The sequence below is a fragment of the Epinephelus fuscoguttatus genome, linkage group LG9 (genome assembly GCF_011397635.1).
Source record: "Epinephelus fuscoguttatus linkage group LG9, E.fuscoguttatus.final_Chr_v1".
Classification (NCBI taxonomy): domain Eukaryota; kingdom Metazoa; phylum Chordata; class Actinopteri; order Perciformes; family Serranidae; genus Epinephelus; species Epinephelus fuscoguttatus.
In genome coordinates this window covers 13,512,952-13,529,559 of record NC_064760.1, presented here as the reverse complement: position 1 = coordinate 13,529,559, position 16,608 = coordinate 13,512,952, and the positions used below count along the sequence as shown (strand labels likewise).

The 16,608-nt window shown below is 41.3% G+C and overlaps 1 protein-coding gene across 1 annotated transcript in view; it reads right to left on the bottom strand.

Annotated features, from left to right (window-relative positions):
- Positions 1-16,608, bottom strand: part of slit3 (slit homolog 3 (Drosophila)) — a 353,029-nt gene that overhangs the window by 35,661 nt on the left and 300,760 nt on the right. The window contains exons 23-27 of the mRNA XM_049586786.1: positions 12,601-12,672; positions 12,418-12,500; positions 12,228-12,308; positions 8,745-8,869; positions 4,047-4,144 (exon numbers count right to left, since the gene is read on the bottom strand). Coding sequence (XP_049442743.1) covers positions 4,047-4,144; positions 8,745-8,869; positions 12,228-12,308; positions 12,418-12,500; positions 12,601-12,672 — 459 coding nt within the window. The remainder of the gene's footprint in view (positions 1-4,046; positions 4,145-8,744; positions 8,870-12,227; positions 12,309-12,417; positions 12,501-12,600; positions 12,673-16,608) is intronic.

Genomic DNA, 16,608 nt, shown 5'->3' with positions numbered 1-16,608 from the left:
TTTAGCTATCATCTGGTCTCCATCAGCCCCTCATAAAAAATAACTGTATCTATCCACAACAGTCTACGTGTTGGCCAGGAGAACTGAAAACAAGGAGCTAAAAGCTACACAGAGATGGAGCGATGGAAAAAGAAGTCGGAAAACCTTTCCATGCAGCATGTAATTGGATGTCTATCTGCATTAACTCGGTTACAAACAGTACACCTGTCTCATCTGTCTCAATCACAAAGCCGCCAAGAAGAGGCATGCATAGTTTATTTAAGTTAAGACATCGTACATTTACCCTTAATGCACAAATAAAATATTGGCTTTGGGTGTGGTTGTATTTTTCTATTGTATAATTTTGTAAAGTTGTTACATTAATAAGCGGTCATTCATGTGCTTAGTCAGTTTTGACAGGAAGGAAGTGAAGAAAGAAGAAAGATACAGGGAAGCAGAGGAATTATAAAGAAAGTGCAGGAGCAAGTAAGAAAAAGACATTAAGTTTACCCGTGAGAAACCAATGACAAAGAAATACAAATGAGAAGAAGACTGCCAGCTCTGACAGGGTCAGAGAGCACTGCTCCACCAATCACATCCCAGTCTTGACATTTAAAGGATGTAGTTTGACAAATGGGTCTCTGCTAAGAACCGAGGCTAATTGGACTTACTGAATATCCCCATCTGATTATATTACATGTTAAAATGTCAAAGGGGTCTGGCCTCCCACTCATTCTGTCTTCCTCTCCTTCGTTCTCTCTGTGTGTCTCAGAGGGCACCTGATCTACCTGTGTTGGTATTAACATTAAGAGAAGATCTGTAAAGGGTAAAGAGACCCCTAATAGCATTACCACGCGGGACGTTAAAGGGCAGATGCACATCAAAGTTTTACAAAGGGCAAAGGGCTTGTTAAGGGGCTCGAGGAAGAGACATATCTGGATAAGATATTTATGACAATTGTTTCAATCAGAGTGGCTGTTTGTCATGAGTCGGGGACAAAGAGGGATGACAGGGTGACCCTGGCAGGGACAAGGGTGCTCATGCCTACATACACACTCAGCTGTACTGTATGTGTGTATGGACTATTATAGCATTAAGCATGCAGACTGTACAGTAATTTAAGTTTCTGAAGTGGGACTGCAAAAGTCAGTGTAGTAGTAGTTTAAATGTACGCTATATTTAGAGTATTTTCAGGGCTTTACCTTATGGTCAGAAAGCCCTTTCAATTGAGGAACTACGCCTGTTAAGTATGCTCTCTTAAAGACCAGTAGACTACTTTGACAAAAACAGTAATTTCACCTCACTGAACACAGAAGTTGCTGGTCTACCACTGCCTCCATCATTTAGTCTTTGTGTCACTGTGTGACTTTGGTGTATTAAAAATCTAGTTGGGATTCACCAAAGTCACACAAACAAACTAACCAATTGAGGCCAAAGTCCTGCAGAGTTCCATTTTTGAAAACCAGCACCCACCCACACCTGTAAATAAAAGTCCCGCCACCCGACCTGTACCCATGATTTAATGCACACGGTCTACAGTCACTCACATTAAGCTGAGTTCACCATTCTTAAATTACAAATCTAGCGGAGGAAAAGTCTCTTTCACTGACCGCTCAATGCCGGGATGGCGAAAACATTCTGCGCAATCACTGCCAGGTTAAGATCATTTTAGAACGCTCCTTTCACCACCATAAAACCTTGAAAGGACCCTCCTTGGGTGTCTTGATGTAGGCTGCCACCTCATCCTAGGGCTACACATTTTCATAACTAGGGTCCTTCATGTTGCTGACGAATGTCAAAGGTTTGACTTGTGTCATTGACTTTCAAAATAAAGTGCGGCTTGCTAATAGTGATTTAGAAGTCGAAATATTACACCTACACTGCAGATCATTTTCATTTGTTTTATTCTGAAAAATGTAAAAAATATATTTTTGTGCTCATCCGCTGCCTGCCCAAGTGCAGTTCATCTTTACGTGTGCCTGTGAATTATATACATACATATTTTTACCCATTACAGGGGTACCCGACTCAGTGCAGGACTCTGATTGAAGATCAGAAGCTTCTGTATTCAGCAAACTAAAATGACTGTTTTTGTCAGTGGAGTACGGAGGAACAAGTTTTAGTGTCAGTTTAGTTCCCCGTCTTAAACGGCTGTCTGATGGCAAGGTAAAGCGGTGAAAATACCTTAAATATAGCATACACTTAAACTATCGATTTTTTTTTTTTGGTGGCTAAAATACTTTTCGCTGCTAACCCCCATCCACAGAAGTACATTGCTTATAGCTCCCATGGTGGTACTCCTGCTCCTATTCCAAACTCAGGTTGTACTGACCGTCATCTACTATAGATAATACACTGACTATGGTATCTCATACAACCCCACTTGGAAAAATACAAACTATTCCTTTAAAAAAAATGTTTTCCCTAATTCAAAATTTATGCAGTTTCACATCTAAGGCTGCCTCCTTGGACCTGGAAAAAGAAAATCTACTATTATGTATTTAATGTGGTTTGCCTCAATTTTACGGTTAAAATGCTGTTATGTTAAAATACACCAAATTAAAAAGTCATACCACATTACGCAATCTGTTTTCAATTAACTGCACTGCAAAAAATTTGATTACTTTTTGTTTGTGGTCTGTTGTTTGAGTTATATTGTGTCTCCTAGCAATATGTCCAAATTAAGCCTCGAGGTGTGAAAAGCAAATTTGTGATCCTGTATCGGCTCCGCTCTGCACTCCCTCAACAGCTGCCACTGAAAGGTTCTTGACCCCCAGCGTCTCCGATGGAGCTGCTCTGCAGCCAGGAGTCAAACTGTGATTGTGTTGGGCAGCTCCCAGGTGTGAATGTGTGAAACTGTATGAATGTGGAACAGGAATTGCTGGGAAGGAGCGAGCAAGTGCGGTACGCTTCCCCCAGATGAATATAGATGAATAAAGGGGTCAAGAACATTTTTGCCCATGGGTTCTATGCTTATGTTGTATGTCAGCTTAAAATCTTAAATAGCAAAGCAGTTATGGATGCTGTTTTAAAATTGTAAAATAAGGAATTTCAGGAAGGAATGTTTTTCATATCTAAAGTGCTATATTATAGGCAACTGGACTTTCTTAAGTTCACATCAATAAAACTGGTATCAATAAATACTCTATAAGTTAACTTTGCATGGTTCTGAACTGAAACACAAACACACAGATTCAACATTTACTCTTGGGTGCCCATGCTTATGTGAAAATTAAATGCTCACATCAACAGATTTCTCTTCCCTTTGTTCACTCTCAAATATTAAAAATGAAACCAAAGCTTAGAAAATCTGAAAAATTCTCCTTGAAATGCAGGTTATATCAAATTACATGCTGCTTTGTATCATTTGTGCGTAACCACAGAATAAATAAAACATATGCGCATTATAGGAGCAGTGTACAGAGTACAGAGTACTGCAGACTCAGTGGAGAAACACTGACACTAAGTTTCAAACATCCCTTTAAGTGAGTGAGGAGGTCAGAGAGGGCACAAGGATTTAATGAGCAGCCCAAATGGGAGTTCCTCGTCCGAGAAGTCCCTCTCTTCCTGTCTAACCCCCCCACAACACACACACAGGCAGGGAAACACATCATAAGGTCAAAGTAAGTTGTTATCTCGGGGTAATGCGTTGTCCAGTGAAGACTGTCCACTCTAATCACGTTGTCTATATTTCTGGAGGCCGAGTAAAGTTAATTTTCCCTTTAGATGAGAATACAGGGTGAGGATTTTAAAACGTCTGCGCTAATAAAGAGGGGCGGCAGGGTAGAAAGGGCAATGAGATTTGACCCGCAGCGTAAATGGATGCCCAAAGGACTTCTTTGAAATGTCTCCTTCTTGTTTTATTCCTCTCAATCTTCTACATGCTGAATAAATCTCAAATACGTAGCTGGTTTAAAATGCTAAAGAAACTGTACTGGAAACTGGCACAGTTGGTTTCATAAACACTCATACACACAAATGCACTCCCTTTTTCAGTGTTTATACCTCCCAAATGTTTTTATATGATAAATATGATATATTTGTTAACAACAGTTATGTTTTGGTACCTGAAGTGGTCTTCATGGCCGGGCTGAATGTGGCAGGTTCCTCCATTAGAGCAGGGGAAACTAATACAGGCATTGATGGGTAATTCACAGTTTTGACCCTGGAGGAGAGGACAAGGCAAAAAAGTTAATAATTGAACACTGTATATTTTAAATCTAGAGACAATCTCACTCTTCAAACAGAGACAGCTCCAGTCCATGGATGCAAATCACGTCAGTACCATCACCTTTTTACACAGTCAGATTGAGTCAACAGTTATCGGTGCGAGAGATAATTCCTCCCTTTGCCTCACCGATACGTTCTCCTCTCCCTCTCTGGCGTTGATTGCCATTAACACTGACACACAACAAGCAGTGGAGCTAATAAGCTACATGCTAATGGTGGGAAACAAAAAGCTTAACTGTGGGGTGCCCCGGTTGTGCGGGGATGAAAGGACTCCCTGGCACCAGCCTAACGACTGACTACAGTTGGCAGTGTTTTTGAGGGTGGGAAGCCGTTAAAAGATTGTGTTCTGTCACTACAATGAGAAAACTCCTGCTGGGTGCTTGTGTGTCGCCTGTAAAGAGGGGGGGTGGTGGATCTTGTGAACCTTGCTGTGCATTACTGTATAGCTTCATATTGGAGGAGTCAGGCAGTCTGGCAGAGACAGTTTGATACTGTTAACCCATTTGTGCCCAAAGACTACATTTAGTATTATAGAGAAAAATGCAACAACATCTGCTCTGATTGGTCTCAAGTCTTAAAATCTGGTACAGACATACTTTGAGCAAGTATCTAACAGATAGTATCTTTGCTGAGCAACAGTTTTGTATGAAAGGAATTAAAGGCCCATATCGATGCCTGTCCCAAACATGGGCTGGTTGATTTCAGTGATTTCAGCGAATAATAGCCTGGGCTACTGATTAAAGTTTTGGGCTAAGTGTGTTTATCTTTGACATTCAACTTCAATTCAAAGATACCAAATACTTGACTGTGCTCCCTGTAATTTCTAAGGTGCAGCCGTTTTCTTATCACACAGTCTTTGGGCACTGGGACTTTTTTGATTCCTAAAATATGATGAAATATATAGAAAAAACTTCAGTCCCATGTGCCCAAAGACTAGATATAATATGATAAGAAAAACAGTTTGACTGATTTTGATAATTTCTTCAGATTTGTGCTTAGAGCGAGCCCACAGAGCACTTCCACCAGAGGAAATTTCAGCTGCAGGCACAAATGGGTAAATCGTATGTAAAACAATGTGTGCAACCACTTGGATTTTTTTTTTTTTTTTATTGTCTTGCAACATCAACTCAACGTGTGTCAATCAGTTTTTGTTCAGGGGAAACACCGACCCCTAAAGACTTAAGAAAATATATATAGAGATTTTTGTTTGTACCTAGGGCAGGGCGGCATACGATGTTGTCTGTGGGTGTTGATGTTTTTTCGAACAAAAAAGTACAACAAGGTAGGCCAGTCTGTTGCCATTTAGTTTTGTTCTTCTAATTAACCACCACTTTTCTGCTTTGGGACCACAGATTTTTTTTAATATTTTAGTTGTGGTGAAAGAAAATAGCCTGCAGAGAGATAGAGGGTTGAATAAATCTATTCTGGTTGGTTAATCTAAAAATACAGCTGTTTCTTAACCAGCTGCTCTACTTTCCCAGTGAGCTTTCATTATTGTTCTTTTTTTCTTCCTCTTACACACAGTGGTAGTAACCAGCCTACACATACAGTATGTGCTGTGCAATATGCACAAATGTCCACGCAACAATATGCACGACGCAGCCTGCTGCCTTGATTCATGGCTCTTCTCACCACACACCTGTTTTCTAAATAAACAGCTTTCACTAGGAACTATATCATGTATCAGAGTGCTACACACACACACACACACACACACACACACACACACACACACTCTTTCTCCACATCCAGCCCTGCGGCTGTAGTTTTAATTTCAAACCGCCAAACCTTTGGCCGCCAACACACCCACTTCCTCTGATCAAAGCGGAGAAGTGGACGTTTATTCTTGTTTTCCTTCTCCATCCATCTTCATTATTTTCCTCCTCTCTTTTTAACTGTAGGTCTTTGTTCACTCTCTCTTTCTCTCTGCCTCTCCCTCCTTCTTGCTGTTCCTTTCTTTCAGATGTTTTCATTTCCATTTCTCTCACACCGTTTACACCTTTCCAATTTCTCTTTTCTAATACATCCAACTGTATCACTCTATCTAAGTTTCCCTCACTTCTTCCCCTCTCTCTCCCTCCTTTGTTCTCTGCTGCTCCTTCTTTGATTCCTCCAACACATTTTAATTAATGTTGTCCCAGTGGACACAGAAAGGAAAACATACACACAGACATGTATATGCACAGACACACACACACGTGCGCACGCGCACACACACACACACACACACACACACACACACACACCCCCAACAGTCCCTGTTTCCCAGTCTGTGACCTTGGCAAGTGATGTTTTAATTAAAAGCGAGACTCAGGCTTTGTCCTCCTGTAAAAGCCCAAAGGTTATGAGGTGTGTGTGCACACGAGACTATAAGTGTATCTTTAAACTGTTCACACACACGCGCACATGCACAACCAAGTATACACACACCGAAGCCCCCACAGAGGCTTGAACCCACTGATCTCTACACACACACACACATGCAAACAAACTGCTTGGCAATCCAGCACGTACACATACATGAGTCTACGCACTCACAAGTATTCCACACACACTCTGACACAAATTGCCCCTTCACTAGTAGATTTGCATGTCTTCCCTAACGCAGGGGTCTTGACAATTATTACACCCTTCGTCTTTTGATCAGTCAATACTCCAAGAGCAGCCAGCTGCAGTCATCATTTCTCTATTGACGAACAGGTGGATACATTATGCATGCAAGGCCGGAGCTAAGCCTGATAATACTGCTAATACCGCAGGATTATGCAGCATGGTGATCCATCTAGGCTACCTTTCACACATGCAGCCAATTCCATGAATCGGGCAGCATCAGTAACATTTTCTCCACTGCTGCGCTGCCTGTAATTCACAAGGTTCAGAATACAGAAGAACCACCAAATAATACTCTGTATGACAGTGTAGAGGAGGCTGGTTATAGGGTTCAGGAGAAAGAATATGGCACTAACAGTGTAAAAGTGCAAGGACTGATTTGTACTGTGTCTACTCCTGCTAATGAATATTTTGATGAGCCACTTTGGAAATGCATCTAACATTTCATGGAGGATGGAAAAGGTGAGGAACTTAACAACTATAGCAATAATTAAATAAAAGAGACAATATAAACTGGCATGAGACCATATCTGAGACTTTTTTTTAATAATTTGTTTTTTATAAATATAGAGAACATATTGACTGGTACTCTGGGATTTCACTGTGACAGCTCTAATGTTTAGTAATCTGCAGTGCTTTTGTAGACAAAGCTTGACTTTCTCTCTGATGTTACCAGTGTTGGGGCAACTTCATTGAAACTGTAGTTTACCAAACTACCACCTACTTCACAATCATAAGTAAAGTAGTTCTTCAAATACATCCAAACTACATCACAGGAAATGATCACAATCTGAGTCTGGAACCTCATATTGTTACACGGAGGTACGACTGAACTCGAAAAGTGCAGGAATGTTTTTAAAGATTAGGTCAGATCGATCCTCATCTTGATACCTTGCAGAAGTATTTTAAGGAGAGGATAGGGAGCAGTTGATGGCTTGAATCAAGAAAATGCAAACTTGTAGGCAAATTGAAACAATGTGACCACAGACATCTTGTTGCAAACCAGTGGTGATTTTGGTCAAATAGCAGGTGACCTGTGGCACTGTGCCATGTTTTATGGCCAAAACACCCTTGTTGTGGGAATATTATGAATATAAAGTTCACAATTGACCCCTGGATGCAGACTGACCAATCATATAGCTCAGACCAGGGTCCGACAACAATACAGCTGTGCTCCATTGACTCTAATGCAATCGTTTCAGATTTCCTTCATTTTCCGGCTGGTTTTGTGGATTTGGAGCTAAATGTTGTGCTTGGGGCACGTCGTGTATTAATGATACTCGTTACCTGGAGAGGTTGGAAAAAGATATACGTTTCTTCCCTGTTCCAAAACCAAAATCAGACCCTGAAAAGTGTAGGGTTAGCTAGCTAGCTACTGAAGATATAGCCTACTGAATGTATACACATGCTGCTTTTGCTTTTTAATGATTATAACAGTGAAAAAAAGGCCGACCCTGCTGTACAGGAACCAGTGAAGGGAAGCAGGGAAACTTTGCTGATATTGAACCAGCTGTGCAGCATTGCATTGACACACACCTCCCTGCCCATACGGTGGTGGAGCTGGCAGCCAAACACCGTTCATCTGCACACACTGTGATGCCACACAGCTGGTTCAATATCAGCAAAGTTTCCCTTTATATTCATTGTCTTGTGTGGCGATCAGCAGTGATGTGGTGGTTCACTTTTACACTGTGATCTGTAGCCTATAGTTCGGCTTTAGCCTCTAACTATCTTTGTCTTTTTAACCTGTTGTTGCTGCTGAGTCAGTTTGACATCCTGGATATATCCTTCAAACACAGACTGTAGACCCCTCTGTCTGCTTCTCTCTGGAATCACTCTTTCATTTTTCCAAAAATATGATAATATTTCTTCAGGGAGTGCAGTTAGTTACAGTGTGGGCTCCATGCTGCTGTCTCGTGTCTCACCTTGAAACCATATGGACAGGTGCAGTGGTAGGATCCAGTAGCATCAGAGACACAGGTGCCATTGTTTTGGCAGGGTGCTGCCAGGCAGGGGGCGCACTTCGACATCAGGCTGATATCTACTGGACCTGAGCAAGATAACACAAACAGAAGCAGATGAGAGGGGAAGGAGGAGGAGGGGAAAGGAGGGACGAAGATAAGGAGACAGAAATGGAGCAAGTGTCAAAGGCAAAGACATACATATTTAGTCACACTGTATGAAATGGCGCTCCTACAGACTTCATTTAATGGATGGTGTGCTAAGAAAAGGCCTTACAGGATAAGAAAAGTAAGAGCTTAGGAGAGCAATAAATGTGATTTGTTTCAGAGGCAGGGGCATGTAGAAGCAAGAAGAAGAGGAAGAGAGGGTTTGATTCAGTGTGATGATGTAACAAGAGTGTGATCTCAGCACCTGAGTCACAGTCCACTTTATACTCTGACTTTCTTTTGGAAAATCTGCTCCAACGATTCTTCTGACGTACATGCACCGCAAACTTTGCCCCTGTGTTACAGTTTCTTTGTACAGGATCACGGTTTTCAAGATGTACTCTTCTCCTGTGTGTGAAAAGTCCACTTTTAAATTCTCTTTCCCTCTGGTCTGTAACCAGGGGAGCCCCGGGGCAGGTAATGTTCGAGGTCGGCTGCTGCTGTAGTCTATTCTGTACCACTGAAATACAGCTGAGGGGACTGAGATGTTTTTGTTGCTTATTCTTTATCTACAAACATTGGCAACTCTCTTTCAGAAAATAGTGTGTTCTATCACTGACCGAGCTGATCCAACAGCACAAACAACCTCACACACCATTTTAAAGCAATAGACCTTGATACATAAAGGCTTGATTGTCTGGCAACTTAGTTTTCAGAAATAAGAAAATGTAACAACGGTGCAACAACTGCTATATTTATATTTACACAAACACCCTGAGGTAACTCAAAGTGGCTCACTCAGAATAATATGATTAGCTTTAAAGCCCTTCTCTCCTAATCTCAGCTGTTTGTTGCCTTCCAGCCTGAAAATGTATCTGAGGTGCATTCAATATCTCAATATACGTAACTTGTTTAAAAAGAGACAATCTCATTTAGTGCTCTGAAGAGGTGGAAGGACCGCACAGAAGGTCCTGATATAAACAGCAGACGTTTAATTTCTTCCACACTGCTGGAGCCACTCCCAGCATGCACTTGGTGAGGGGCAGGTTACACCCATAGGAACAAAATGAGAGTAAAATGGACATTCCCATTTAAATAAACGTAGCAGTATGGTCACACTGGTGGCCATTTTGTTGGTGGGCTAATTTTTGTATAAATAAACCGCAGCAAGTTGTGAACTAGCTGAGGTGAAGTTTTGCAGTAACGACCAAACGAGCAGTGGAGTAGTAAATTTTCAAAAGAGCAATCTCTTACTTTTGTAATATTACCGTAACTGTTATTTCCCTGCGTTTTATTTTGTTTCTACCAAGTCTGAATGAAGTGTGTTTTACGATAAATTAACAAGGCAATTAAGCTGATGTTAGTATTAGTCCAGTGAAAGGCAGAAACTTGGATTGGTGTACTGTTGTATCTCTCTGTTCAATAAGGAGTGTGGGTTTATGAATAGGCCAAAACTGAGTTCTTAAACTAGTGAGTGTGATAGGGCTGAAACGATTGCTTAAGTAACTCAAATAATTCAATCACTAAAAAGCTTTGAGGCAAATTATTTGCCTCGAGGCTTCGTTAATCCAGTACAACTCTACAGTGTGCTGGGTTTTGCATGGATGGTTGTTTCTTTTGCAAAACACGCTTCTGTTACTTTCACCTTTTATAATGTACGCAGCTGTAACGTGGATGTGAAGCGTGGATTGCACAACAATGGAGGTAGAGGGACAAGAAAAGAGCGAGAGACATGCCAAAAAAAATGACAGAAATTGTCAAGGGTGTGGGCAAAACAGAGTAAGGATACTGGAATAGCATGTTCTTAGTGCTACAACAAAACATCCCATGTATGCAGAGCAGATGCGACACAACAAGGAAACGTAAACGCCATGTTTAATGCATTTAACATTAATCAGTGATTGCTAGCTGAGATTCATTGCACATGTAAAGAACGCACGTGTATTATGGCTTTATAATGGATGTAATAATGATGGTGGCTAACGTTACCTGGCGATGTATCATGTGTACTAGCTAGGTTTTGCTAGAGAAAAGAGCAACACACGGAAAATAAATTGCTGTAGTGAATTTGTTAAAGCCTTAGCTTCATTCATGTTATGTTAGTCACACACACATTAACACATGCGCACCCCTCAATCAATCCCAGACACACACACACACACACACACACACACACACACAGTAGAAAACTGTACAAAGCACAAATCGAGTACAGCAAGTATATTAATTTGGATTGCAGTAAGTAGAGTCAGCAGGTGTAAGGCACCCCTTGACCACAGTGAATAAGTCTAAACTACCCAGTCATAGACAGTCGTAGTTTGAACAGCTTTGTGCAGAGGGTTCCACCATGTTCAACTGAGCAAGTGCTCATTTCTCATTTCAGAGACTTTTATTGTTTTCTCTTTTATATATTACTCTCGTCCTTAAATAAAGCTAAAGTAATTTAATGAAAACATGCAGTATTTCTTATCATATTGCTCGATTAATCGCCAGAATAATCAATAGAATACTTGATCACAAAATAATCTATTACCGCAGCCCTAGAGTGTGACACATTTTCCGTCCCCACTGACATGTGTTGTCACCGCAACAACTAGTAACACCATTTTCTTTTATACCAGACAAATGACCACAGCAAACAGTTAGGTATCCTTTCATATTCACATTCACCTTTAGACCAATGGGCTATTTAAAGTTTATGATTTTCATAATGTTTTACCCCAGTGTCATCTTGGTGTTAGGCAGCTACACTCGCCCCTGGTCTGCAACGCACATAAGCACGTAAATATAAAAGCATTGGCAGCCCTCCTCACCTCAAGCACTGAAACTCACCCTGAGACCGAATAAAAGTCCAACTATTGGCCAGCAGACTGCCTGAAGACAAAACCCAGACCAGTGGAAGGGAAGTAAATCACACAGATTTACATGCCTTCCACTAGTGTGGCTTTTCCACTGGAACGCTACAAGGTCAAGGATAATATACTTCAACAATCTCAGCGAGTAAAAGGATCAAGCTTCTTGAAAATCAGGACTTTGTTGAGATAATGTGAATGCAGTGGAATAGACATAACTATTCATGTACTGTAGAAAGAGTCGAAACACAGAACTGATTTAAGTCATATTGACGTGATTTTTGCCGCCACTAATCCCTATTTAAATCACCTTTCTGTGTACTAATCTGACTGAATCCAGGGATTAATCCAGAGCTAAAACAGGTCAGCGCTGATATTTATGGACACTGAATATACAGCTGGTGGTAAGGAAACAAAAGGAGAGCAGAATAAAGAGGAGACCATTCACCTTTGCACTGAAATCTGTTGAGAGGTGTGGTGAGCAGTAGCCTGTCAGCCATGTCAGGAGGTCCAGTACAACGAGCAATGCCTATAAAAACAACACCATACTTTACAACTTGTCTTCTACACAGCAGAATGTACGTAACAGAAAATGTAAGGTATTTAAACAGCATCTTATTGGTGATTCTTCTTCTTACCAGGCTCTTTGAAGCCAGCCTTGACCCACTGAGAGAGCCAACGTAGGTCACAGTTACAGTACAGTGGGTTGGCACCAAGAGCCCTACACACACACACACACACACACACACACACACACGATTAAAAGTATATCCACGGCACCTGCATTGAAGACACACAAAGATATATGGAGCTGCACTTACAGGTGGGACAGGGAGGTGAGGTGGTTGAAAGCTCCTTCGGGTATGGTTGAAAGGTCGTTACCATGGAGAGTGCTGGAGGAGAGAGAAAGACAAGTGTATATAAATATTAAACACTAAACTGACCTTGTTACAAATTCAAGAGTCACTGTCTGATCCATTTAATTCTAATTTGTAGTTTAATTAATTTGATTAAGTAGTCTTTATATTCACATTTTTGCAACAAGGAGAAAAATGTCAAACAGCATTTTGACCTTTGACCTCAGCCCAAAATACTGCTAATTATTTCTGCTACTTATACTTACAATCATACTACGACCTTAGACTGTATAATATAATGGACATAAACATGGTAATGTCATCCACTTATTTGTGAACTCTAGCTTTGAAGTCTTGAGTTTGGCATTTTGGTTGTCGCCATCTTGGATTTTTGGAGCCAAATGTGACCCAAAGTGACCATATTTTGCCTAGAGGGTGGGGCTGTAGAGGGGCTAGGGGTGGATCTGACTGATTAGCTGAGGTGACGCCTTGCATACAACCCACTCAAAGCAGCTGCACCCTCAATTATGCATAATTTTAAGCCTTAATCAAATTTAAATGGGTCCGTTACATAAAAATTAGCCCCCATACAGCTGTCATGACGGGGGAAATTAGCTATGAAGACCAAAACTATGGGAACTGACTCACGTTTGGAGCCAGCCTCAAGTGGCCAATTGAGGAACTGCAGTTTTTGGAATTTTGGGATGTTGGTGAAAATTCTCAGTCCAGGTCATGGTAACCATAAGTGCTATATCGTAGGCAACTGGACTTGCTTGAGTTTCTTGAGGACGTTTCGCCTCTCACCTAAGAGGCTTCTTCAGGTACAGAGTCGCAGACTTTGAACTACATGTGGGTGTGAACCCTTACAGAGTCATTGAAGTCATGAGTAGATGACCCACCCTGGCCGGCTTGCTCAACAACTCACAAGTGACCTCAACGACTCTGTAAGGGTTCACACCCACTCAGTGCTTAAAGCCTGCAACTCCGCACCAGTCCGTTAGAACTGAAGAAGCTTCTTGGCTTAGAGGCGAAATGTCTTCAAGACACTCAAGCAAGTCCAGTTGCCAACACCTCAGCACTTATGATTGGCATTGGGTCATTTTTCAGCCCTGAAGGTTGCTGCTTGACTGACCAATGCTGCCACTATAACTTCTACTACTACTGTACTTACATTAACAAAGCTTCAAGTATGAACTGACAGGTCTATTGACAATGTGAAGCTGACATCACAACATTTTAATTATTTTGGGACAGTGGTCAAACCACCATGTTTGGTAAAAGAAGTCACAATAAACAACATAAGTCCATGTGACTTGGTAGCTCAAGGCTGGGTAACAGATCCCAGTGCACTCAGGCTGTTCTCGTGCACTGTTCTACGAAAAACCAAAGTTCGTACATATCCCACTTAATCATGAGCCAGTAATTTGTGCATGATCCACATATTTGGGAGTGCTGCGATCACATGACTGATGCATTTATGGGAGTAAAGAAAGAAGTGGTTCATTAGGAGGCAGGTTGGGGTGGTGGATGGGTCACAAAGGCGGGACATTTAACTTTGAGTCATTTTAAGCTACGTTATCACCATGATTCTCTTCCTAACCCTAACCTATGTAACTTTACATTAAGTGTGTAACTTTACATTACGTTACATAACGTCATACGTGGGGTGCAAACTTGTTGGATATCATATGAACCCTTGTATTAGGACACATTGATGCACTGCCTCCACATTGTAAACCACACACTGTTTGGGACTTATAATCTCGTAACAGAGATAAGCATGTACCTCACAAGATGGCGCCCCTGTCCCACACGGGGCAATGCACCTTCACATACTCTATATTTAGATCCAAATGGTGAAGCTGCATTTAAGGCTTACCTGTAGATGACAGCACTCATGACTAATTTTACAATGAATATCTAAACAAACCTAGCGCCTCATAGCCATCACATCTGAGGTAAATGGAAGTGACAGCCGAGCTGCCTAATACTAGATTTTCAGTGGACTAATACACCAACCCTGACTAGCTGCATGCTAAATTATTTAAATTATTTGTGGTTCCTCAGCTGCAGACGCACCATCATCCCCTTCTATAATGGAAAATAAATAAAATATTTATGAAAGAATAACACAAAATAAACAGAAAGCTTATTTTCATCGTCGGCCAATAAAGCTTGTCCTGGTCTCTGAATGGAATATAAACAGTCTCATATGGTCATCAGGCAGACTATAGTGTGTGTGTATGTGTGCTCGCGTGTGTGTGTGTGTGTGTAAGAAATCTTCGTGTCAAAGGGACAGACTGCAGGCTGTGATGTGTATCGGTGTGAGCATGTGCATTTCTGTTTTGTGCCTTTGGGTTTTTGTGCACGTGTTTGTGTGTGTGTCAGAAACTTTTGTCTCCAAGGGCTCAGAGACTGCAGAGTGTGTGTGTGTGTGTCCTTTGTGTCTCGCCATTTGAGTGTGTTGCCTGCTGGATATAAGTTCACATTCCATTAGAGCGAAGGGCTGTAGCAGGGGACAGCTATCAAACCACCACTATTGGAAAAGCATGTGTGTGGTGTGTACACGTGTGTGTGTGTGTGTGTGTGTGTGTGTGTGTGTGTGTGTGTGTGTGTTTGTGCGTGTGTGTGCATAATTCAGTGTGTGCACCAGAGTGTGCAGCTGTGCATGCAAGTGTAGAAGCTTGTGTGTGTGCTTAACGTCTGCGTATCCGTGCAACTTTTTACATGTTTGTGTGCATCACTGCGTGTGTGTGTGTGTGCATCTATGTATGGTGGTCTAACAGCCCCCGCGTAAGGCTGGCCCAGAGGGGGTTGTGGGTAATGAGGAAGTGACAGTGATGGCTGCCTGGCAACCAGTTGCTACGCGGGGGCAGAGAGGGATCAGTCCCCACGGCAACATCAACTAAAATGAAAGGAAGAAAGGAGGGAAGAAACAAAAAAGCGATAACTAAACTTCTGCAAGGTGAAAGCCTCGTAAGAGATACAGTCAATATACAGAGAAAAGGCCAGAAACAAAGAAGGAGAGACACTGAGTTTTTCTGTCTGAACAAACTATGGTGGCCAAAGTCCAGGAAGAAATGTCCACGGAGAGTAATTTGAGGTAAAAGTAGCAGGACTCTGATCATTATTTCTTGCTGGCAGGGCTTGACTTGAACATCATTTGTAATGTATGTGGAATTCTATGTGTAAATCTCTACCTTCTGATTTTTAAATCAACAGTATTAAGTAACATTAATCAGACTGGCACATATGGGTACTTCAGAAACATCAAGGCCACACCACTATCTGGGGAACTGAAAACCAAAGACATCCTTTACACCTTGCATTAAAATGCATCTTGTATGATTTAACCTTACATAAATATGTCTGGTTTTAACGTGTGTCTACAGTGTCTGCATTGAGATTGAGATTGACATCCGATCACTCGGTCGAGGCCCAGCAGGACTAACCACCGCGCCTGGGGGGACAGGGCCTTTCCATTGCTGCTCTCAACCTCTGGCACTCACTCCTTAAAGACAGCAGAGACTCCCCCCTAACTCTTCACCTTCAAGAAAACCCTCAAAACACACCTTTTCAAAACTGCCTACAACCTCTAAAATCAGTGTACTTTGCCCTTTCTGCATCATTTTTTTTTAAATTTTTTTTTGTTTGCTGTTGTTGTTCTCTGTAAATTGTCTTTGAGTATCCTGAAAAGCACTATATAAATCCAGTGAACTATTATTTTTATTAGTCCAAATGGGGCCTCAATGACATCTGTCAACAACTTTTATAATCAGAAAGAAAAAGTCTTCATTATTGAAAAAAAAAAAAAATACAATTACAGAGGGCGCGCAATCATAAAATTTATGTATTTTCAGAGACAATATTGGCGAAAAGAAGAAAACAAATATTCAAAAAAAAAAAAAAAAAATCTTTGCTGGTCCATTTTCCTTGATGTATACATCAGAGCCCGTCAGGAAGAACAGCAAG